General features: G+C 40.7%; 3 protein-coding genes across 7 annotated transcripts; 2 read left to right on the top strand and 1 right to left on the bottom strand.

Moving 5' to 3' along the window:
• The first annotated feature begins 1559 nt into the window (after window positions 1-1559).
• LOC4350401 (serine carboxypeptidase-like 7) lies at window positions 1560-9508 on the top strand. The gene is made up of 13 exons (XM_015761856.3): window positions 1560-1789; window positions 1893-2038; window positions 2105-2304; window positions 2418-2520; window positions 2611-2648; window positions 2722-2823; window positions 2941-3024; window positions 6470-6619; window positions 7851-7922; window positions 8026-8147; window positions 8463-8576; window positions 8703-8748; window positions 9177-9508. The coding sequence occupies exons 1-13, from the start codon at window positions 1611-1613 to the stop codon at window positions 9258-9260; spliced, it is 1440 nt and encodes a 479-aa protein (XP_015617342.1). The 5' UTR covers window positions 1560-1610; the 3' UTR covers window positions 9261-9508.
• A 451-nt stretch (window positions 9509-9959) lies between these two features.
• Window positions 9960-11748, top strand: LOC4350400 (uncharacterized). Of its 5 annotated transcripts, none has more exons than XR_010737436.1 (5): window positions 9960-10563; window positions 10652-10750; window positions 10836-10913; window positions 11165-11250; window positions 11484-11748. XR_010737436.1 is itself a non-coding variant. In XM_066305248.1 (3 exons), the coding sequence occupies exons 1-2, from the start codon at window positions 9964-9966 to the stop codon at window positions 10706-10708; spliced, it is 657 nt and encodes a 218-aa protein (XP_066161345.1). In that variant the 5' UTR covers window positions 9960-9963; the 3' UTR covers window positions 10709-10750; window positions 10836-11748. The 5 variants fall into 5 exon arrangements, 1 of the variants encoding a protein (XP_066161345.1); XR_010737435.1 differs by having other exon boundaries at window positions 11165-11260; window positions 11492-11748; XR_010737434.1 differs by having other exon boundaries at window positions 11165-11260.
• Window positions 11749-16739: 4991 nt separating this feature from the next.
• Window positions 16740-24947, bottom strand: LOC4350399 (very-long-chain 3-oxoacyl-CoA reductase-like protein At1g24470). Its single transcript, XM_015761123.3, has 3 exons — window positions 24049-24947; window positions 18876-18945; window positions 16740-17320 (listed from the first exon to the last, which is right to left on the bottom strand). The coding sequence occupies exons 1-3, from the start codon at window positions 24732-24734 to the stop codon at window positions 17057-17059; spliced, it is 1020 nt and encodes a 339-aa protein (XP_015616609.1). The 5' UTR covers window positions 24735-24947; the 3' UTR covers window positions 16740-17056.

Genomic DNA, 24947 nt, shown 5'->3' with positions numbered 1-24947 from the left:
TTCATATTTAATAGCTAACGCTACGACAACGCTTGAATGGCTAGCTATCAAAACGCTATCAAAACCAGAAATTGATAAGCAGTAATTCATGTGACATAGCAGGTAAAGAAATCAACCAAATTGGTAGTAGGAAAATCATATCGATATTGTGTCAAAATGCATGTAAAGATCATTACAAAATTTCGTCATTGACATCGTACTACATTTCATCAAAGTTACCGAAGAAAAATAATGTTATGTGGGTATAAAGACAAGGCAACCAAAATAATAAACGGATGAATTCTTATAATTGAAAATAAGACCTTGTTTTGCCCAAGTCATTGAAGATGGTAATTGATGGCTTTGCTGCGTTCTTTCGCCTCCCTTCCAAGATCAAGTCCTAAGCAACCATCATAAATTTGGAAATTTGGATGGCACATGAATTAAAATCTGGGTAAGCAATTTGAAAGGATTTAAAAAAAATGGTGATTATGGCCCGAGTCCTAGTAAAATGTAACCAAGAGATCCTTCTGCCCGATACACCGTAGAATATATCTTTCAACACTAAACGCATATCAGAGTGACAATTACAAAAAAAAAAAATGTAGTAGCAGACCACTGAAACTTGAAACTCATCTGACTCACCCAACCACCACAATAGAATAACAAACTTCTTTAAGAAAACTGCATCGTGGAATAACATAATGATGAGGCCCTGTGCGTTCCCTAAGCTTTACTCCCTCCGTCCCAAAATAACTCAATTCCTGCGTTTCCGTGTCCAACGTTTCACCGTCTGTCTCATATAAAATTTTTTTATGATTACTATTTTCATTGTTGTTAGATAATAAAACATGAATAATACTTTATGCGTGACTTATCATTTTAAATTTTTTCATAATTTTTTTTAAATAAGACGGACAGTCAAACGTTGGACACAGAAACTCAGGAATTGAGTTATTTTGGGACGGAGGGAGTAGGTGACACCAAAACTGGAGAGTGCTGCTTTTTTAGTTCTTCACCAAATAAAAGTCTTGCGTATGCAAAATCATAATATGAACATACCAAGCAATAGACTTAGAAATCTATAAAATTTAGTTCTAATTTGAAATATTTTAAAAGGTTCCTTAAACAATCAAAACATGTGACATCTAGATTAGTTAAATATGTACCAACCGTACTTGTTCACCTAATCCAAAAGTTTCATGCCTGAGATGTTATGTTACGTGTCTATCCAAAAGGATTATATTATAACTCTACTCAGTGCAGAATAAATCAAAAAGCAGAGATACCTCAGGATTATATTATTATAACTCTATTTCGTTTTACATTATAAGTCGTTTGATTTTTTTTAAGTTTAACTAAATTTATAGTAAAATTTACCAATATCTAAAATAAAATCTAACATTGAATATATATTGATAATATGTTTGTTTTATGTTCAAAATACTAATATATTTTTATATAAACTTGATCAAATTCAGCTAGAAAAAAAAGTTAAACAACTTATAATGAAATGGAGGGAGTAGAAATTAAACACGGAGCGGGCCCATAAAAAGCAGAGGACCGACGAGGAGCTTCTTGTGCGGTAGCGCACCTGCAGAGTGCAGACAGAGACAAAGGCGACGTCTATCATGTCCCTGCGACTGCGTCTCGCCTTCCGTCTCCTCTTCTGCTACTGCCTCCTCCTCGCCGCCGCTCATCCGTCGTCCCGCCGCCTCCTCCCCCTCCTCGTCGTCTCCGCCGCCGAACGCACGAACGTCGCCAGCCTCCCTGGCCTCGATGGCGCGCTCCCTTCCCGCTTCGAAACCGGGTAAAAAAAATCGACCAAATCTAAGCTTCGATTCTTTTCTTGTCCTGCTCTGCATCAGCCGAAGCTGAGACTGAGAGAGGATTGTGCTCGATCGATCGATCAGGTACGTGACCGTCGACGAGGAGAACGGCGGCGAGCTGTTCTACTACTTCATCGAGTCGGAGGGCGACCCCGGCGCCGACCCCGTCCTCCTCTGGATCAACGGCGGCAACCGCTGCTCCGTCCTCAGCGCGCTCTTCTTCGAGATCGGTGAGAACCTCAACCACCACCGCTCACCGGCCGGCGCGCCACCGCTCACCCGCCTCTGTGCTGCAGGTCCGGTGAAGCTGGCGATAGAGCCGTACGACGGCGGCGTGCCGCGGCTGCGGTACAACCCCTACACGTGGACCAAGGTCGCCAGCGTCCTCTTTGTCGACTCGCCGGTCGGCGCCGGCTTCTCCTTCTCCCGGGACCCCAGGGGGTACGACGTCGGCGACGTCTCCTCCACGCTGCAGCTCACCAAATTTGTCAACAAGGTGCTCGATCACAAACACTAACAACAGATCATCTCCTAGTTAATTTACACCAAGTGTGTGTGTGTCCGCTCTAATTAAATAACTGTACTGTTCTTTCTGCTTGTCAAATCAAGTGGTTCTCTCAACATCGCGAATTCCTCTCGAATCCGTTGTACGTTGGTGGAGAATCCTACGCTGGAAAGCTTGTCCCATTTCTCCTGCAGAAAATCTCAGAAGGTAATAGTGTTCTAGCCCCTGCTTGTATGGCTATGATTCATCAGATGTGCATTTTATAGCTTATGAATTGATGCTCTGTATTTAAACCAGATGTTGAGGCTGGAGTCAAGCCTGTGCTTAATCTCAAGGTAAATCATTTGCACCATGTACCTATAAAGGATCAGTGTTCAAGAGATTGGCTCTGCTAATGAAAAAGTTCAGGGCTATCTGGTTGGCAACCCGGGTACCGGCGAAAGCATCGATTACGAGTCGAAAGTGCCTTATGCTCACGGAGTTGGAATCATTTCAGATCAACTATATGAGGTACTACTTCAATTTATTTACAAACAGTAGCAACTAGCAGTTAACTAGATGTGGAATGCCAATAGAACGGGCTTAATTCTTTGTGTCTCCATTGGCATGCACTTAATCGATATTAAGACTATACTGGAGCATTGCGGAAGAGAGGATTATGCCAATCCCAAGAATGCAACCTGCGCTCAAGCTTTGAACAGGTTCAGTGAGGTAAGCAGGCTTGAACTTATGCTCTGTTTTTGAGGAATACTCTGCAGTTATTCAGGAGTTTTGTCAGATATTCTTTATTTACCATGAAATAAATTCTAGTGCCCCTAACGCACCATTCTCTAATTCTCTTGTGTAAAGATTTGTTTTTCCCGGGTGTCGCTGCACATTTTCCTCAGTTTGCAGTTTGTGCACTAAAATTCAAAAAGAACAAGAATATCTAAACAGAGAACATGAAGTATAATGGTATGAGTATTGTGAAAAAAGAAGAAGAAACGAACATCTTGAAAACGAGATAAAATACTTAATTCAACCGTTTAAAGTCAAAAAGGGAGTAGCTACATCCCACAGCACCAGCCGGTCTTTGTTTAAAGGAAGGAAGAAAATTCCTTGCGTACCTTGAGTATTTTCACTCAAACCCTTACATGTGCTTAAGTTTTGTGTTATCCCTTAAATGTTAGTCCCTACTATACTCACTCCATTAACTAACATTACGTTTAAGTTGTTTGTTAGCTTTTTATGAAATGACTATATTATCCCTCCCTGGAGTATGAGTACTAACTTGTTATTATCTTCATCGGTTATAAAAAATGAAGACAACAAAGTTGCTTGAACCAAATTTTGAAAACTGAAATTTAAATTTCCCACTGAATTGTAATTAAATTTGATGAAATTTCAGATGTAGAAATTACACAAGTCACCATTTTGTCTTTCATTTCAAATCAACTTCAAACAATTTCGAAGAAATCTCGCGAGAGAGAGAGGGAGGGAGGGAGGGAGGGAGAGGTGAAATTACAATTTTAAATTTTGTCAAACTTAATTAAAGGTTGTTTCAAAATATAAATTTTGGTTTTCAAATTTGGGTTAAATAATGATGTCCCTTTTGATGTTTTAGAGCTACATTGTTTTCGTTATGTGAAATATGCTTTAATTAAGCTAGCATTTCTATAAAAACAAGGGGTAATATAGTTTATCCAACTAATGGAATCAACACAAAGGGGCTTAAACGAAAATTTAGGAGAATGTAAGGCAAAACTTGGTATAGTTATGTTTAGGTAAATAAGAAAGCTGTCTATTATATACTAAAAGTTTATTAAACCTCTTACAAACGCTCTCAAACCATCATGTGAGACTACTACAAATGCTGTTAAACCACAAGTCTAATAATTTAGAGAAAATCTTAAAAATCTGAGGAAAAAAAATGGAAAACTTCCTTCTTTTAATTTTCACATTTAATTTGTGAGTCCAATATTCTAAACCGTTGGATTAGATTAGATTGATTTAAACAAACCACAATATTAAGCCCCAACCAGCACTCGGTAAATCTTAAATATCTATAGATGTTGCACGTCTGGTCAGGGAAGATTGCGCTGGGAAGGATGTGGAGGTTCACTGCTAGGGTGGGATATCGATGATACTATGCTCAGTTGATCAGCTCTACAATAGATTTGCAGTCAATGTAATGTAAATAATTTGTTCGTGGACGCGTATAGTGGATGTGTAATTAAAAAGTGCCATCAAAACTAAAACAAGGCTAAATGAAGAGTGCCGAACTAACTAGGAGAACTAAAGATTTCCACAACACATATGCATAAAAACACAGAAAGAATCATCTATAGCATCAACAACATGAGCAATCACATCGGTGTTCCCATGTTACAGTGCTAAAAATAATATAGCATGTGGGACCTCCATATATTATAGACTACATGTTCAACCCTTCAATTCCAAACCCATTATAGCAGACAATTCAATATATAAAATATAATTAAACAATATTTCATAAAGAATCACCTAAAATTAAAATTTCAAATTTTTACGGTAAATAAGTTTATGAAATCTAAATCTTGATTGAGAGTTGTTTCATTTTGGATCACCTTTTAATAAATGTTTTAACTTAAAACCTGTTAAATTTACCTTTATGGCACTTTGGACCACCCTCGACTTTTTTATCTGTCTACATTAACTTGTCATATGCGAAAGCAATAGTCTAAATATAGCTATGGGAGTCCATTAAAGAGTAGAAGCCGATGCAACTTGTAATCATTCATATGCTTAAGAAGAGAGTCAGGGTTGTCCAAAGTGGAATAGAGGTAAAATTACTCAGTTCATAGTGAAATATTATCTAAAGGGTGGTTCAAAGTGAAACATCGCTAACAAAAGGTAGCCCAAAGTGAAACTTTCAAAAAGATGCACTTCATTTCTTGCAAAACAGATGATGGCTTCAATCCTTATCCTATGGCTCAAAAAATTACAAAACACATTTTCCCCCAAAAATAATTAACTAATCTGAGATACCAGGTCACGTGTGCTTCAAATATGGCCGTACCGCAGCACCAACCGGCAGCAAGCCGCCTCCCCGCAATTTCATGTCATATGCACAATTCTAAATACGAGGACTCCAGATCTCTGACACTGCCGCCACTTCGGCTTGTTTAGTTCGCGAAAAGAAAATTTTTGGGTGTCATATCGGACGTTTGACCAGATGTCGGAAGGGGTTTTCGGACACGAATAAAAAAACTAATTTCATAACTCGTTTGGAAACCGCGAGAAGAATCTTTTGAGCCTAATTAATCCGTCATTAGCACATGTGGGTTACTGTAGCACTTATGGCTAATCATGGACTAATTAGGCTCAAAAGATTTGTCTCGCGATTTCACCCCTAACTGTGCAATTAGTTTTTTTTTAAAAAATCAATATTTAATGGTTCATGCATGTGTTCAAAGATTCGATTTAATGTTTTTGGAAAAAACTTTTTGGGAACTAAACAGGCCCTTATATTGGCCTTTTCCGCTCGGACACCACTCAAGTCACTTCCTGTCCTATGAGCTCCTAAATTGTGAAAGCCTATGAAAAACCTAAATGTCTGTAAAGTTCATCCCCACTAAAAAAATGTTAATACTAATTCTCTATCATATCATAAAACCACATTATCTAAATTGTTTTTAGCCTTTAGATGATTCATCAAGGGTGCGAATTATATCTCTTCTCCCCCAAAATCCATACCATGCAATTGAATCATTTATAACCTTTGGATAATTGATGAAGGCACAAAATATATAAGCATATGAACAAAAATCGTATAGCAATTAAGAAAGAAAATTTTACAACTCACATATACTATTTTAAAGCACATGTAATCTTAAAACCTATACTACAAATTACATAAATACATGCTCAGCCTTTATAAATTTCACACCCTATAGTACACAGTTAGATATATCAAATATAATTAAATGATATTTTAATTAAAAGTCAACGAAAATTAAATATTTAAATTTTGATGGTAACAGATTTATGACACTTCAAATAAAGTGCTTGCACAGATGCGCGGGTTACCTTTGTAGTTTTCTTAAATGACTATGGGACCTGGTATAGTTATGCTTTATTTTTTCTTAGAAAATGATTATGCTTTAATAAAGTGACTAGAATTGATGCTTCGCTGCAGCTCATGGGAGAAGTTTCAGAGGCACATATTTTGTATAAAAAATGCATCTATGTATCTCCCAAACCAGATGATGGTACTATTGGAAGAAAGATTCTGGAGGAGATTGTAGTGGGAAACCATCGGCCACCACGTCCTCCAATGGATTGTAGTGTAAGTTGATCTTAATGAACAGCACACAATTTTCCTGTGATATAATTACCTTTTTCCACTCAAGGTGCTATAATCCATGCTATCAAACATTCATTCATTTGCATCGGTTGGTAATGTTAAAGATAATTCTCTAGCTAATATTTATTTAAAATAAGTTTAATTAACTGGCATTTGTTAGGGACTATTAATTCAAAGTTTTTTTTACGGAGTCAAATTATTATTATTTAAATTCAGAAAGAACCAATTTAGTTATACCAATTTAATTAATTAAAAATATACTCTTGCTTTCCAAATTATATATAATCCATCCAAATACTTTGGAATGCTTTGATTCAAACTGCCATCTTGCTCTATTTTTTCCTTTAGAGAGAAGGCTCCTAATATTTATGTTAAATGAAGATAGGTGACAAACATATAGAGAGCATTATTGGTTAGTTAACGAGATACCTTACATTCAAAAAGATATTGTTTACATTATATATATATACCTTATTTGTGGATAACCCCCAGTACCAAAAATAGAACGTAGTATATACTATACTAGGTGAAACTCCGTACGTTGCTGTGGAAGTTTAGTATAATAACAATAAGTAAGTAATGTGTAAGATAGCTAGATAACATAAGCTTACATAAGTTGATGTAGTCTATGGTAATTTAAATTTAAATAGTATATATAGAATGATGATTCAAATGTAAAAGATGATGTGGCTTCGTGAGAGAAGAAAAGGAGAGAGATAATTTGGACCATAGATTAATCATCTAAGGGCAAAAACAATTGATATGATATAGCTAAATGAGAGGAGAGAAATAATATTAACTAAGTGAGGATGAACTATATAGGTGTATGGGATGATGATTTAACATTCGTTCATTTTAAAGCTCTAAAGTTCAATAATTATAAAATAAAATTATAGATAATATAGCATGCTTGTACGATGTTTATATGTAATAATTATTAGTGAAAGATGATGTGTCATCATTGCATGTAGAGTTTTAGAATTTAGTGGGTTATAGCTTTATAGTAAGATAAGAATTATGCGGGATGATGATTTAACATTCTTGCATTTTAAAGAACTAAAATTCAATAATTATAAAATTATAGATAATATAGCATGCTTGCATGATGTTTAAATGTAATAATTATTAGTGAAGGATGATGTGGCATATATAAGATCTTGCTACGCCATCAAAACTTTTGCCTGAATCAATACATTACTTCTTCTATCAACAGACCTATCCCAACTATTTGTCATATTTCTGGGCTAACAGCAACAACACACGGGAAAATCTTGGAATAAAAAAGGTATTTAAATTAATATTATTTTTCCATATCGACTGGTAGTGTTTCACTTTTGCAGTTTACATCACACTTTTCTTGTTTCTCCTGATGTTCATAACATATATAGGGAACTGTGGATGAGTGGGTGAGGTGCCATGACGATGGACTACCTTATTCTCAGGACATAGAGAGCAGTATTAAGTACCATCAAAATCTTACATCTAGAGGCTATCGTGTCTTGGTATACAGGTAACCAAGTTCTTGTATGTTCACATCTCAAAAGTTTTATGATTATGAAACGCCTAGAGATTATGTGCATGTCTCTTAACAACAATTAATAATTAAGAACCGATCTCTTATTATTGGTGCTTCCGCTAATACAGACAGAAGCACCAATAGTAGTAGATTAAAAGGTCCAACTGTTGGGAAGGATTTCTCAGCTCATTTCTCGGCTTATAACGTTATAGACCCTCTAACGTATAACCATTCGAATTTATACTATTGGTTGTTTTCTTTTCTTTTTTTCTATGTGTTGTCAACTTCTTATTTTTGTCTTTCATATAGTGGCGACCATGATTCCGTGGTTCCATTTTTGGGTACACAAGCCTGGGTAAGATCACTCAACTACCCAATTGTGGATGACTGGAGAGCCTGGCATATCGATGGGCAGTCTGCAGGGTGAGAATTTATAACTTGCAGATATATAGTTTGTTACTGTAACAAAAGGCATAGGAAATAATTATCTGAGTATGCAAACTTTTTTCCACAATTACACTTTCATTTTAAAGTATTATTGATTTGCAGATTCACAATCACATATGCAAATGACTTGACCTTCGCTACGGTAAAGGTAACAACATAACTACAAGTTACTTCTCCCTCTCTCTCAAAACTAAGAAAGAGAAACATGCAATTTTTTTTCAACAAGAAACAAATACCCTCATCCCTAACTACATGCAAGAAAAGAAAATGCATGTTGGGTATTTGATGCTTTTAAGGTGGGCTCTACTGCTCTAGTGTTATTTCCAGTATGAGGCGTTGAAACTTCACAACAAATAACTTTTTTTAAAAAAACAGAGGAACTTTAGTTGAGCTGGCAGGGAAAATTTGTCAATTTACTGCTCTCTGGGACTTTCTGATAAGACTGAATTGTCTTAATTATAGTGTCCTTGTTAATTACTGGACAAACGTACTAATGTGACATAACGCACAAGAATAGATGATTATGCATTACGTATACAATTGCAAATAACTCGGCTGTAACGCTATTTAACCCAGGGTGGTGGACACACTGCACCAGAGTACCAGCCGGAGAGGTGTCTTGCAATGTTTGGGAGATGGATTTCAGAGAAATCACTTTGACGATTGTGTATATCAGTTATGATGAGAGCTGCTTTGATTATTATCTAATGAATGATACATCCCTTGGCCAGTTCATTGGGCAAGGAGGTAGCTCAGGTGAGGCGCATTATGGTAGAACATGCCACAGAGGACCAGAACAAGCTTTAGATGATTACTAAAGTGAATATGAAAGGATACAAATAATCCTGAGATCTCTCAGTGATACTCTCTTCGTTTTTTTAATAGATGACACCATTAACTTTTAAACACATGCTTGATCATTCGTCTTTTTTTTAAAAAAAATATGTAAATGTATAAGATATAAATCATGCTTAAAGTATTTTGAGTAATAAAACAAGTTATAATAAAATAAACTATAATTAAATAGTTTTTTTTGAGAAAGGCAAATGATTAAACTAGTAATAAAAAGTCAACAACATCATTCATTGAAAAACAGAGGTAGTATATATTTGAACATGACCTCTCGATACCCTGTGGTTAAGCCACGTGACAGTTTAATTGTCAGCCGTTAGATCTAATCTGAACGTTCGCACAAGCGTGAAGCCCAGCCCACATTTCTTTCCTGGTTTCTCCCCATCCGCATCGCTCACAGCCGCTGCCGCCGCCGGACGCGGTCGCTTCCCCTCCCCCGCCCGCATGCGTGCGTGCCAGCTGCGCAGCGGGCCCGCTAGCCGGCGCACTCGCTTCTCCTTCTCCCCTGCGCATGTGCTCGCTTCTCCTCCCCGCGTCGCACTGCCTTCCTCATCCCGCACGCACCAGCCACGCCGCGGAGCCGCGCGTCTGTAGCGTCGGCTGCAGGTATCGCGAGATGGAGATATGCGCCGGGAGCCCTAGCGCCATGCTGGCCTCAACCGCCCCTACAATGGCCTTCGCTGCCTCCCCTCCCCTCTCCTCCCTCGCCGCTGCCGCCGCCGTGATCTCCTCCTCCTCCCCATCAAAACCCCTCTCACGAGCAAAGACCCCTCCACCAGCTCTCCTCCAGGCTATTCTCCCCACTGCCCCCCCCAAACACCATTCCCTCTCCTGCTCTGGGTCACAAGCCCCACGTGCCACCACAGGCGAAGGATCGGCCGTGGGGGACCGCGGGAGCGGCTCCGGAGGAAACAACGGCAAGGGTGGCGGCGGCGACGGCGATGGCGGCGACAACGACTATGAGGAGGCCGAGTTCGGGCCCCTGCTCGGGTTCGATGAGGTGCTGCGCCTCACCGCGGCATGCGGTGTCTCGCTCCCGGCCGACATGATGGGGGCGGCCAAGGATGCTAGCATCCGGGAAGTCATGTTGCTCCACCACTTCGATCTGCAGGTAATCCGAATTGCAGAAGAATTGTTTGTGACAAGGTAAAAAAAAATGTTTGTGAGAAGGTATTTTCAGTCCCCTTTTCATCTCTTAGGCAGCACCATGGCCTCTAGCCGCGATGATCCGGGCATTCTTGATGCTCCGCAACTGAATGTTAGCGGACCCATCATTCCTCTTCAAATTTGGAACCAAGGTGCGTGCATGATTGATTTGTTGTTTAAGCTGAGGAGTTCAGATTGTCGTCCTACGGAGTTTTGAGGATTTTGCATTCGATGCAGGTTGTGATTGACTCGTGCTGCGCTACGTTTGCGGAGGTGTTTGAGCTGTACGATCCATGGACAGATATGCACGCTACGGTTTGCTCGCTGGCCCATGTTCCTTCATCAGTTATACTTCATGGAGTAGATCCCTAATGCATGAAGCACTGCTTTTGTCTTATCTCTGAGACTCTAACTAATACTTCGGCCAATCCTTTTTTTTTTGAAGCATGCTTTAATTTCGTCTAATCGCTCGAAGTTTCTTTCACATTGTTAGGATGTTTTGTTATCACTGTGTGCAGAAATTAACTTTGCACTGGCTAAGTGAATTTGTTTGATCTGCTTTGTAGGGATTCATGGATACAGCCATCACCCCCAGTTTCCATTCTCTTATCCTGCACAGTTCATTGGATGACATATTTGTGATTCCAAAAGAGTAATAGAGGGTTTGTGTTTAGGTGTTCCAGCAATTGATGCGAATGTCAAAATTTATCTGCTTTGCGTCCACTTAACTCTTACTTCAGTTCTTTCTTTTACATGTAAATATTGGTTGCATAAAATCTATTTTTGGTTGTTTACGAGTTTACCGACATTCTGAAATCGTAAACTGTAGGGATTTTTCATTTTGTTCTTACCATTGTGACTTATCTTATCAATCTTTTGTCTCAGCCTTTTAGGTCTGAATTAAACGCAGAGAGTTGGAACAGTCAAGACATCAAGTAGTAGCAGATTATCACTACGTTTCAAGGTGTTCCAGAAATCCTGACACAAGATCAAATTTATAATTCTGATTAAGCACTGTAGCACATCATCACCATTAGTTGTTTGGCACATCGTCTTATCTATTACTGAAGGTTGCATATATTCTGATCCTGTATTACCTGATTATTCTTTTCTGCGAATTTCTAAATAATATTTATTGTGTTCGTGGTTATACTTAGATCAGTCAAACACCCATCACAAGAGCTATATATATATAACATGTGGATAGTTGGATGAGAAGACGATGAAATGAATTGGCTACCTTTGATAGAACAATATAAATTGTCACTGGATACATTGCAACCTTCTATATGTAAGCTACATCGTGACAGCATTTGATGAATAATACACTAATGAATTGTATGTTAACTCATGACCTAAGTATGTAGTATCCTTTTGAAGTTTTGGCTCAAATGTTGATCAAAAAGTCCATTTATTTATCTCTTTAATTTTCTAACTTGAGGATGGATGCACATCCTATCCAATTGCATAATATTGAGTATGTCCTGCAGCAACGCACGGGTTTCCTCTAGTTTCCAAACGAATATTTCTCGGCAAGGCAAACACTGCAGCTTGTCCATTTCTTCCCTTTGCGGGAGTAGTTTTCAATGATTGCGATGGTAATGGAAAGAGAACCGTTTCCATCGTTGTCATTGCCGTTGCCGTTGTTGTTCCCATTCTCGCTGCCAACCATGATGAAGAGGAAATAGTGATTAGTGAATGTAGTCGTTCACGAACAACAGCCAACAGTCGCACAATGTATTTTCTAAAAACTTGACTCGCCTTATCTTCTCGGTGCAAGATCAGGGAGGTGGGGGGAGGGGGTTCCGAACCGCTGTCCCAACATCCATGGACGCAGACGTCGGGATGGGAAAACCATATAGTAATAGCGTGGAAAATAGAGAGTTGTGTGTTGTCACGTGCTCTTATATGGGAGATATTTAGTGCCTTCTATTGGACTCAAGTAAGAGGAAGAGAAAAAAAATAGCCATGAATAATAAGTAACCGACATTGGCTTTCCATTTTGAATTAAGTAGACGTTTTAATAATCAATCCGTTGGAGAGTTATATGTGTTGTAGGATTGAAACAAGAACTAGGCCTACCAGAGAGGGGTGAATGGTAGGAACACAAAAATCTGAAAACTTCTAACAAAATTAAAAGTTACCCTCAAACCAGTTGGAGATAGGTCTTACTGGTGTAGATGCGCCGGTCTGATCACCTGACTGCCATCGATCTGACCGATTGGAGTTGCTCTAGTCCGACCACCCTACACATCGTTGTCACCAATCGCTACACAGGTTCCTCCACTTCTCGTCACAACTTTTGGATCTGAGTCTACTATGTACCCTTGGGTTCAGCTTGGGCATAGCTCTACCATGTCTGAACATGGGCCTAGGGAGGTGCAGGTTCTGATTCACTCATTGGATGGCTCTGATTTCTCCGATAACAATACTATCTATAGCTCCGACGACTCTACCCCACTCCGTGAGGTGTTCATGGCTTTGAAAGGAGCCAAGGATGAACAAGCTCGAATCTAGAGAGAAGCGGAAGAGGAATACCTTCGTAAGGAGGTAGAAGATCGTCTGCGTCATGATTGGCATTGTGATCTAACAACCTGAGGATGCACGGCTCACGACAATATCATCCAAATGGGCCACGACGACCACAATGTTCGTCGCCCCACGGCACAATGTTGTTGCGATAGTCATGCTGTTGGACCTTGTACTTGAAGCCATACCCGACCACCAGGTGACTCCGACCCTCAACAAAGACAAAGCCATGATGACCACGACGTCTTCCTAGCAAGTAGGAGGATCAAGTTGCAATTTTCGCCGTCCAAGCCAATTACATTCCAATCCGTCGCTGAGTTACCTAAAACTCTAGCTGGCAATCACCCTAACCAAGAGCTGTCTGGGCGTCCCTCTGCGAAAAACCACTCGGTGGCAGGCAACAAAGGACATACCGCTTCATCCCTAAGGTGACGTCAAAATGGAAACCGTCGACCAGCTCCTTCAGTAGCGGACAGGCTTTTAATCGTCAGGATGGAGGATATCGCATTGGTAACCACCACGACGATGGACGCCATTGTGAAGAAATACGCGATCATAGGAACAATGAGGACCTCAGAGATGAGCTCAACTGATGGCACTGGGAGCGTGAAAATCATGACCACCATGGCTATCATAATTCCCCACTCACTATGAGGGATCACAGGATATGATGCCGATGAAGGGATTCCTGCGTTCACTCCTAACCTTCACCGAGTGGATTGGCAACCGGATTCAAGCCTACAAGTATCGAGAAATATGATGGTAAGACCAAGCCAGAATCCTTGTTGACAGTATACACTTTAGCAATCAGAGCAGCTGGAGGAGATAGCAAGGCCATGGTAAACTACTTACCGGCAACATTCACCGACTCATAGAGGAACTGGCTTTGGGGATTCCATGGGGATCTAATGATTCCTGGTGCGAGCTTCAGGAGCAATTCATTGCAAATTTCAAGGGTACTTACGAGAGGCCTGGTACTCAGTTCGATCTATAGCACATCCATTAGAAGAAAAATTAATCCCTAAAAGATTACATCACGCGGTTCCCTGAAACAAAAAAAAAGACCCAATGGTCATGGATGACATTATTATCGCTACCTTTCAAAAGCGACTCCATGATGAGAACCTTATTGGCAAGTTTCTGACCACCGTGACGAAGCTATTTGAGACATACAATCCATATGCCAAGTCAGCAGATGCAACCAATGATGCTCACGACGATAAGCCACCGGATGCTCCATGCCCAAAGGAGAGAAGAGATAACAGAGAATTTAATCGGAGAGAGATCGGAAGCGTAGGCCAGAATAATTGGCAGCGACTATTGGGAACTACCAGCCGCAGCACCCTCCTCACAACAATTATGATATGATCTAAATGGGCTCTACAAGAAATTCGCTGAAGATCATGCCAAACAACTCCAGGCGCCAGCCGGTGAGGGTAGCTCCGGCAAGGATAAGGCCAAGGACAAACCGGACCACATGGACCCGAGTGGATTCCAGGATCACCGAGTCGAGCTAAACCATATTTTTGGAGGCCCCTTGGCATGAGTAGAAGGGGAAGCAAAAGCTAACCGACTGTGAAATTAATATGGTTCAGCCGAATGTACCCCAATACATACGAGGGTCGATGTTCGCAATCATGTTTGACCACTCGGATCATTCTGACCAAGTGGCTCGCCCGGGGCGGTATCCCTTAGTCCTTGACCCGGTTATCAAGAAAATCAAATTCAGAGGGTCCTCATTGGTGGAGGCAGTGCGCTTTATATTTTGTTTGCAAAAACACTGGATGAGATGAAGATTCTGGATGAGATGAAGATTCCAAGGTCAGAGTTGAAGCCAAGCACTGCTCCATTTCACGGGTTATTCCCGGGCTGTCTTCAACACCACTCGTCCAAATTACTCTAGAGTAATCTCTATCCCCACAGATTACACCACTAGACAATGGTTTATATCATCGCCCTCTTCATCTTTGTCAAGTGAACACACCTCTACTAATAAAAGGCTATGGACAATTCTGCTAGTGCTTCGCTTGCTCATGCAGTTATGGTATACTCCCTCCGTTCTGAAACATAAGACATTTTGGCTGGATGGGATATATCGTAACACTACGAATCTAGACAGGTAACCAAAATCCCTTATATTTTAGAACGAAGGGAGTATTATCTTCACTCTGGCATCAAAAGCTATTGCTTGTTCTTGCAAATGAGATAGACCTGCCAGTTTCTCATGTCAGTTTCTCCTATTTTTAGATGTTGTGTGACTAATTTGTCTATGGCAGTTGCTATGAGTAGCTTCATACTCCTCCTATCCAAAATAAGTGCAGTTGTCACTAGTATAGATCCGGGCATCCTTGATGAGCCACCAGTGTCGGGCTAGTGCGACTCGTTTACTTTAGTGCTTTACCTAATGCCTTCACTCGGATGAGTCATTCCTAACAGTTCAAAAAGTATCCCGTTTAAGATATGACTATCGGGGATGACCCCTCACCGATATAAGGTCATCTTTATTGGCTTGTAGTTCTAACACGTCATATATGACTTATAACGGGTCTCAATTATATCCCATCACGGATAAAATGTCATCCGTGACGAGTGTAATGGGATGACCCATTAAAGATGAGAGCACTCATCCGTGATGGGTCTTAATTACCATCCTTCACGGATAACATTATTTGTAAAGGATGGTAGTTACTAACCATCATGGATGAAGAAAAATTTAAATTTTTGAAATTTTCAAATAACCTTAGATAGAGACATACCATATATAAAAGTTATAGATCTCGATGAGATCTATAACTTTAAAGCGGACAATATTTTAATATGAGATAGTTTATATGCCCAAGAATGCATTATAAGTGGCAAGATATATTTTTAAAAGACATAATTTTGAATTTTTACCTTGATCTCGGATGGAGACGTTTCCTATATCAAAGTCAAAGGGTTTGATGAAATATAATTGACAATATTTTCATTTAAGATTGTTTTCATCCCCGAATATGTTTATAAGTGATGTGATCTATTTCCAAAATATTTTTTGAATTTTCCAAACAACCTTGGATGGAGACATATCCTACATTAAAGAGTTGAAAGCGTTCTCGTTTGAACTCATCTAGGGTTTCAAATTTTTGTTTCAGATTTGGATAAGAATAGTTAAAAAAAATAGCATCGATCCCTGATCAACATGTGGTCTATAGGTGAGATGGCACGATTGATTTTCATTCGTTAAGAGGTCTTGGGTTTGAATCCCACTTAAGACATGCATGCATATCATTTGAAAAATCATGAATTTTTATCTAGTGATGTGTGACCATGGTTGGAATATCCTAATGATATTTTTAGGGGTTTCTATGCATTTAAAATTCAAAAAACATAAATTCTTATCCGTGAAGGTTTGTAATTATGAACTGTCACGAATAACTCTCATCCACGACAGGTCGTAACTACCACCCATTACGGATGAGAGTTATCCATGATGGTCTTTTATTTACACCCGACAAAGATGACTGTTATCGGTGACGGCTGCCAGCCCGACACAAATGAGTTTTCACATCACTAACCAATGATCTATGACCAAGCCACTCACCGACACTGATGTGGATTTCCACCTGACGCAGATGACCAAATCCACACTAGGGCGTGTGGGATGGAGGGAATACTAAGATTCATCATCATATTTTACATTGTTTATTTCTCGATTACACTGAATGGAAAAGTACTAATAATTCCAACTCGCACAAACCAATAAAAAATAGTGCTAGAGGTGCAAACAAAACCACTACCCAAAGTTCAAAACAAACACTAAATGCCATTCCATTATATTCAGCACATAACTCATCGAAGTATATACTACTACCCAAATCCCAGATTGATGTATATACTATTTTGTTCGAATAGATTAACACACACTTCACAAAACCAACATTTATGGCAGTTTAACTGAATCCATGATCGCTCTCACCAAGCAGAACCTTCATCTGATTTCTCTTCCGGATTCCAACCTGGAGACGCCATAGATTCAGAACAGAATCTGGCAGTAGAGATGCAAAGAACCACTGGATCGAGTGGCGCCAGTAGGGGACACATCTTGGCTCATAACCGATGCAGCGGACAGCAGCCTTGGCGTACTCCTCGGGTGATGGTATAAACGGCGAGTTACCCTGGACAGGTGACATCTTTGTGGCGACATATAATGGTATCTGCACAAAAAATTGGTTAGGGCACCACTTGAGATGACAATGGAGAAATATGTGATGTACATATGGGTAGTGGATTTTTTATTTTACGTGATGGGGTAATGAGAGGCACATATTTTCTGGTGTTAATTTGTAGTGCATTTCGATGTCTTCTGAAGAAGAGTAAAACACTCAATCCATTATGTAATATATGTTTGGAAACAAGATATAAGTTTTCTAGAAGTTAAAAGAAATTAAGAATATCGGTAGGTTAATTTTATACTTTTTATAATATTGTAGCAATTTTAGTATTTTATTTTACAATATGTTAAAAATGAGCTATGCAATATTTTCAAAGCCTAAATAATGTGCTCATAACTGCCTTTTATTTTCACCTCGCTCTAGAAATGATCTTTATAAATGTCGAAAACCCATTTTTGCAAAGGCCTCCCACTATTGTATGAAAAAAAATCAGTATCTTTTCAACCGTGCGACACAACCGCACGTTAGAACCCATTTTCATAGGCCGCCTGTAAAAAATTATTTTTAAGCGACCAAATTAGGACGTTCAACTAAAAGAAAACAAAACGAATCTAGACACCCCAGTTAGGGCCGCTGTCACCGCCACTACCGGGCACCACTGTCATCATCACGCAGTTGATGTCAAGGTCGTCGTCATGCCGTTAAGGCTATGGTCTTCGTCTACTTGGCTCCTCCACCTCCACTCTCAGTAGCCGCAGACGGCAAATCCACCCGTCCGAGGCCGCTACCGATGGATCCACCGCCGCCTACACCACCACACGTGCCGGGAGGTAGAGAGCTAAGAGGAGGGGAAAGTGACAGTAGTGATAGATCCACATCACCCATGGCCACGACCGTCGTCGTCTTCGTGTATCCGCCGCTAACAGCCCCACACTGCTCCAAGCTACCGGATCCGACTGGTGGTGCCAAATCCGCCCCTTCTCACCTCGCCAGATGTAATGCCTTTGGCCCCACCCCTCCCTACCCTTTTGCTGCCGCCACTAGGTCTAGCCGACACAAGGTCGTTGGGGCCGGATCTGCCCATCAAGGTGCCAGGCGATAGCGGATCCACCCGTTGTTGCAGTGGCTCCCACCGCTGTCCACCGACCCCGCACTCCTCTGCAGACCTCTTGTGGCAAACCGCCCCTTCTGTTAGGGCCTGCTGGCTGCTCCTTTTGTCGGTCATCAAGGAGAGCAGATAGAGGGAGGAGGGGAGAACAGAAGAGGGACGAGAGCACTAAGGAGAGGAGTAGACATGACAGAAAAGGACTTAGCGCAAGGAGGAGAATATAGGAGAGGGAGCCGGCATGTGAGAAAATTCATACGTAGGCCGTTTAACAGTCCTGTCTATAAAAATAAACCTTTTATTTTGCATGCAGGCCTCTTCCAGATCTGCCTATGAGAATGAATTTTCGCACATAGTTCTTTACAAGGCACCTTCGAAATACATAGCTTCTTTTAGCCCGTCCAAAAAGAAAATAAAGGGGTGTTTTATTAAACTTTGAAGCTGAAATAAATGTTCAGGCAATAAACATTGTAAAAAGATAACAAATGTTACCTGGCATTGCACATCCACTCCGTGATGCTTGTATTCAACATGTAGACTTCGAGACAATTGGTCAACATACCTAAAAAAAGGGTATTAGAAAAATGGTATCAGAGCAGGTACAATAACAGACTATTAGCTAGCTACAAACATATTTTAATGAGATAAAAGATGAGAGAGAAGAGCAGCGGGCTACAGATCTGTAGTCAGCTATAGTACGGACTCCAAGACGCAATGTGTGTATGACATGTGGGACCATATATTAATAGTATAGTAAGCAATATTGTATAAATTAGCTATTAAATCGGCTACAGATGAATTGGAGCTAGTAGTGGACTATACTATTAAACTTGCTCTCATAAGAAATTTAAGTTAGAGCAGTCATATTAATTACCTAGAGATTAGTACGTACCTAAACTTATATTATCTTGTTTGCCCCTATGTATTGAGTAACATTCCCAAATTGTTACGGTCCCTCTTATGTGACGCTCATTTGGTATGTGACATGCACATTAAAGTGGCATACCACACGGATATTTCGGTCCCAAATTTTTTTCTTTGTTTTTTCCACACGAACAGAAGGGAAGAAGAGAAGAAAATTAGAAGAAAAAAAGATAAAATAGAATGACTCAACACCGATGTTCCAAATGAGCATCATATCGGTGTTCCAAATGAGCATCATGTAGGATCTCGAGGCGTCATGACAATTTTAAAAATATATTTTAAAAGTTCATAGATCTGGATGATATACTTAGACAAATCTTATCTCATATATATAGTGAAAGAAGTGAATCAGCTTTCTTGCACAATGATGTGGCACAACATCAAAACATATTGGCTAAGCATGCATTAATACAAATAGAGCATATGGGAATTAATAAAAAAACACAAACTGACTAAGCATATGGGAATTTATGGATGTTTCTGGTGATTCATCTTGGACACATGATACAAATAGAGAGAGGGGGCAAAAGACAACGAAGAAAAAAAAAATCCAGAAGACTTTCTAGTGATTCCTCATGTGAACATATAGTATAACTTAGCTAAATCTATAATTAGTTAGGCCAATGAATATTTTGTAAATAAATTAACTTATGTTAAAACCTTCTAGAAGCTAAGATAAACTAATAAAGCATATATAAAAGTTCTTAAACATGATCAAAATTTGTGCAAAGCGCGACTATATGGTTAGTCATTGATGATATATATAGACAAACAAGTTTAAAGGCCGACAATACACTTTACCCAATATGATATTTAAGTTACTTTGAGATGTGCTTTTCTTCAATTGTTTGTTTTCAGCATTATATTCAAATGATTATTGTTTTCTCTGAAATATCAATGAGAATATACCATCTGGATATATGCATGATTGCTATATTAATTTATTATTTATGTCGTTTCTCAATATATAATTATTGGCCGGTCCTCCATGTTATTCGCCGGGGGAACAAAGCATGAACTTTTCCGTCATATACGAACGGACATTAACGAGCATTCATATGCCATGTGCATTTGGACGGTGATCAATCGTTGGCTTGCACTTATAATGGGAAGTTTGGTTCAACGTTGAAATATGCCATACCACGGCCATATCTTAGACATGACGAGACTAAATAATACGAGGTACTTTTTTATCTCAAAATAACTTCATCTCTTCCTTCACCAATTTAACTCATAAAGACTTTATTTTTAAATAATCAAAATATTAGGACTTGTTAAAGTTGGCGATAAACGTGGTGGGCTTGGACTTGATAAAGTTAAAGACAAAAGTACTGAAAATTAATAAAGTAAAAGATATTTTAATCTTCTAAATCTTATATTGGTAATTGTAACATAGATTAAAAAATAAAGTTAATTTAAAACAGAAATAGCATGAGAATAGCCAGTAGAATTTGTGGCTTAAAAAACTATATACGACGACATACATGTGACACCTAAACAAACAACTGCATCAAAATGTTGCACCAAACCGCTCAACAAATCTTCTCACTGTAGATTTTGCCTTTTTTTAAGAGTGAATTGCACTTAGTTTCATGTTAGACCATCCCTAGTTCAATCTTTCTACTTTCCACTAGCTAAATTTATGATGGTTTTACTTTGTACCGCCTAAACCACTTCGGTTCTAGTACGCTAGCGAAATCCTTCACCTATGAACAGAACATATCATGTTATTTGTCTGAGTATAGGATGGACATAACTAAGAAAAGATTCGGGAGGTCTGAAGCACTACTAGAAAAACGATTTTTAGCAACATTGGCCTTTTATTTTTCCAAGCGGGTATGACCATCGGACCCAAATATCCGCCTAGAAAAATATAAACTGAGGTGAATTTTCGTCATCCGCCTACGAAAATCGATTTATCCAGGCGGACCACTTAAGCGATCCGGCTGCGAAAATACCTTTAATTTTACAGGCGGAATGCTTAAGTGGCCCGCTTGGAAAAATCGATTTTCACAAGCGGAACCTTACGTGGTCCGCCTGAGAAAATCATACCTCCACCGAAAAATATCTAAGTCACAGACTCAAGTACTCAATCTTATCTTCAACTCAACCCCGCCCCACCACTCACCCTCTCCTCTCCATCTCGCATATTATCTTCAACTCAACTCAGCAAGGCCGCGGCAGGGCGTCAGCAGCAGCGTCGGCGTCGGCGTTGGCGTCGCCGTCGACACCAACGAGCGGTGGCGGCTCCGAGAAGGAGCGGTGTGTGCGCGACGAGCGGCGGCGTAGGCTCGTCTCCTCACCACCTCCGCTGGCCGCTTCCCTCCTCGCCCCCTCCGCTGCCGGCCACTAGGAGCGACGACAACGGCTCTCCTCCTCCGCTGCCGGCTTCCCTCCTCGCCGCCTCCGCCGGCCGCTTCCGCTCCTCGCCCCCTCCGCTGCCGGCCACGACGAACGACGACGACGGCTCGCCTCCTCCACCGCTGGCTTCCCTCCTCGCCGGCTCCGCCACCGATCACGACGGGTGATGATGACGGCTCGCATCCGGCCGCTGGCTCCCCTCCTCGTTGACGCGATGACGACACTGACGGTGTTGATGCGACGATGATGATGACGTCGCCTGTGGAGGCCGGCGGACGGAGGAGACACGGCGGCTCGGCTCCTCCCTCTCCTATGTGGAGGCAATGGCGGACGGAGGAGAGCCGTGGCCGGAAGGTGAGGCCGGTGGCGGCGCCAGTGGTTAGGTTGGTGGTTTTTTTAAAAAAATTTTTCTAAGATGATTTTCGTTGGCGGGCCACGGGCCCGCCTGCGAAAATGGTCTATTTTCGCAGGCGATAGGGTAGCGGCGGTCCTTCCCCCCACCTGCGACACATGTTTTGGGCCGCCTGAAAAAACCTTTTTTCTAGTAGTGAAGTGCAACAACCCTAAATTCAACTATAACCAGTCCAAAGTAAAACTACAACAATAAAAGATCATGCAAATATAATTCACTTTTTTTGTTGTTTAAGATCGAAACTTCCTATTAATTAATTGCTTATATGCATGCACCCATATGATGCAGTCTTTTTAAGCATTGATTCTTCTCACATAAAAAATTAAATCAAATTGGCATTAACATTTAATTTTCTGAGAATCAATCACTTGGCTTTTCAAAAGTATAAATTTGCTACAATTTTGCATCGGTATCTCACAGAACTAAGAGAATAGCAAAGCAATTTTATCACAGAGCCACAGCTACGTACCTTTAGCCCTCTTGATCTATATGATATATGGGTCTTGCATACACCAACATAAATATTGCGTGTGTGTAAGATAAGTAGGCCCAAAAGTTGTCAAACAAATAAAATTTATAGCTTTCAGATATAACCGTACATTATTGTTGTATTTCTCCAAATATTTGTAAAATGTATATATAAAATTATTGTAAATTGGTAATTTTTAATAAAAATATAGTTGCAATCATCTGAAATTTACTTTTTTGAAAACAACTGATAAAGAAAAAAGTAAATCAATTTAACCTTTTATTGCATGCAGTGAAGTTTGGGATGTATACTCTCTCTCTCTTTCAAAATAATTAAACCTAGGATAGGTGTGCATTTAACTATTTGCTACTTTTAAAATGTGACAATTAAGAATTTATCATTGGCAGTTTATGACACGTAGGTTCAGTGACATATTTAATTGCCACTTGTAAGAGTGGCACATAATTAAATATCTCTAGTACAAAGTATGATATATTCTAGTGCTCTTATATATATTTATAGTAATACGAACCATCACATATCGTATTAGGTTATTATTTTGGTTATTATTTTAGACGAAGGAAGTACTCCACATATTGCATGAATAGTGATAGCACTGCAACGTGCCTTTTGGCGCCTGCCACCACTAGATGATACACTTGTGTTGACTTAAGGTGGTGTCATGCCATCCTGCCAATTGATGGGCTATTAATGTAGAACTGTACTCCATACATGCCAGTAGATGGTTGTTTCTAGATGTCAAATTGCACAATTTGTTCCGATGATAGAAAAACATTTAATTAGAGTCAAGTTTCTGCATGGATCAACAAAGTCAAATTACGTTGGGAGTATCTTAAAAAACTGCTACAAGTTTTTTTTTGACTGAAAAGTCGAAAAACTTTGAAAGGTAACTATATTATAATTGTAACTACACTGTAACTTTTTTTAATCAAGCTATATATAACTATGATATAACTTATATTTAGTTGGCTAGCACCATGATCTTACACGTGACGTGTGAAAAGAAATTTGTAGCTACTTTTTTCCTTCATGCATATATAAATCTCGAGGCAATCCAATAGTTACAAATATGAAAGTTCTTGGAGCAAAGAAACGTGCGAAAGTTTTGTAACACTTTTCCTTCTTTTAATTACTCGTCGTTTGTTGTAAGTAAGACATATATCTTTCACTATCACTTTTTTCAAATCCAGGCCATGTAGTTTACCAATAATTGAATTATATATTTAAAGTATTTTCATAAATCTTATTACATTAAATTATATTTGTTTATAGGAGTAGATGGGTTAAAGATTTAAAATGTTTGACTTAGAACAAACGTGAAACGATCAGTAATTTTCTAAGACTTGTTTTAAGAAGGTTAGTTGTTAAGTTGCGCTAATTTTGGTCAGCTTTAGAAATAAATTTAGGATTAAACTAGAAAAAAATACTTATGAGCATGACACGATAGCTTTGAAGATTGGAAGGATGGATTGACTTACGCTTTGGTCGCTGCGTACACGGCGTAGAGCGGGAACGCCGGCACGACGACGGAGGAGCCGGAGCCGACGTTGACGACGGCACCCCTCCCCTTCGCCGCCATGGCCGGCACGAGGGCGCGCGCGATCCTCGTCGCCGCCACCACGTTCACCCGCAGCACCGCCTCCCAGACCGCGTCGGGCACCTCGTGGAAGTACGCCGCGCACGGGTACGTCGCGCCGGCGTTGTTCACGAGCAGCCCCACGTCGAGCCCCTCCACGGCCGCCGCCACCCTCGCCACGCCGCGGGACAGCTCGCCGCCCCCGACGTCGTCGTCCCCTGGGGCGGCGAGGTCGAACACCACGGTCCTCACCTTGCACGCCGGCGCCGCTGCGCGGACCTCCTTGCAGACGCCCGACAGCTTCCCGGGGTTCCGCCCCACGAGCACGAGGTGGAGCCCGCGGCGAGCCAGCTCCAGCGCCACCGCGCGTCCGATGCCGTCGGTGGCGCCGGTGACCACCGCCCACTCGCCGTACCGCCGGCACAGGCCCTTCCCGGGCCGGAGGAACGCGCGGCGGAGCCACGCGAGGAACGTCCCCGCCCACACGACCGCCGCGTGCAGGCCGACGGCGACCAGCGCCACGAACCACATCGGCGTCGCCGGCGCCGGTGCAGCGGCCAGATCTCCGGCCACCACCACGGACTCCATGTTCTTCGCGCCGGCGGCCGAACAGCTTGCTATATCAGGGCATTCGCAACGTTAGCAGCGGTTCTTTTTTATGAGCATGAGCGGAAGCCAAGTGCAAGCATTTGAGAACTGCAACAGTGGAGTGGTGCTTGCGCCTACGCCCTACAGTTGGTAGGTCCGTCAGTAATGGCGAGTGAATGCAAGCAAAGGTGGTGGATGGCTAGCTTTGCCGTG

This window comes from Oryza sativa, chromosome 11, assembly GCF_034140825.1.
Source record: "Oryza sativa Japonica Group chromosome 11, ASM3414082v1".
NCBI classification, from domain to species: Eukaryota; Viridiplantae; Streptophyta; class Magnoliopsida; order Poales; family Poaceae; genus Oryza; species Oryza sativa.
Note: the sequence above shows the minus strand (reverse complement) of the source record. Positions and strands in the feature narration are given on the sequence as shown.

Excerpts from the sequence above, each read along its gene's own strand:
- LOC4350401 (XM_015761856.3), top strand. The coding sequence starts at position 1,611 with ATGTCCCTGCGACTGCGTCTCGCCTTCCGTCTCCTCTTCTGCTACTGC. Across the intron at positions 2,649-2,721 it reads AGCCTGTGCTTAATCTCAAG|GGCTATCTGGTTGGCAACCC; the intron begins GTAAATCATTTG and ends GAAAAAGTTCAG. Across the intron at positions 7,923-8,025 it reads AAAATCTTGGAATAAAAAAG|GGAACTGTGGATGAGTGGGT; the intron begins GTATTTAAATTA and ends TAACATATATAG.
- LOC4350400 (XM_066305248.1), top strand. The coding sequence starts at position 9,964 with ATGTGCTCGCTTCTCCTCCCCGCGTCGCACTGCCTTCCTCATCCCGCA. Across the intron at positions 10,564-10,651 it reads TCCACCACTTCGATCTGCAG|GCAGCACCATGGCCTCTAGC; the intron begins GTAATCCGAATT and ends TTCATCTCTTAG.
- LOC4350399 (XM_015761123.3), bottom strand. The coding sequence starts at position 24,734 with ATGGAGTCCGTGGTGGTGGCCGGAGATCTGGCCGCTGCACCGGCGCCG. Across the intron at positions 18,946-24,048 it reads GTGTACGCAGCGACCAAAGC|GTATGTTGACCAATTGTCTC; the intron begins GTAAGTCAATCC and ends CCCTTTTTTTAG. Across the intron at positions 17,321-18,875 it reads GAGTGGATGTGCAATGCCAG|ATACCATTATATGTCGCCAC; the intron begins GTAACATTTGTT and ends TTTTTTGTGCAG.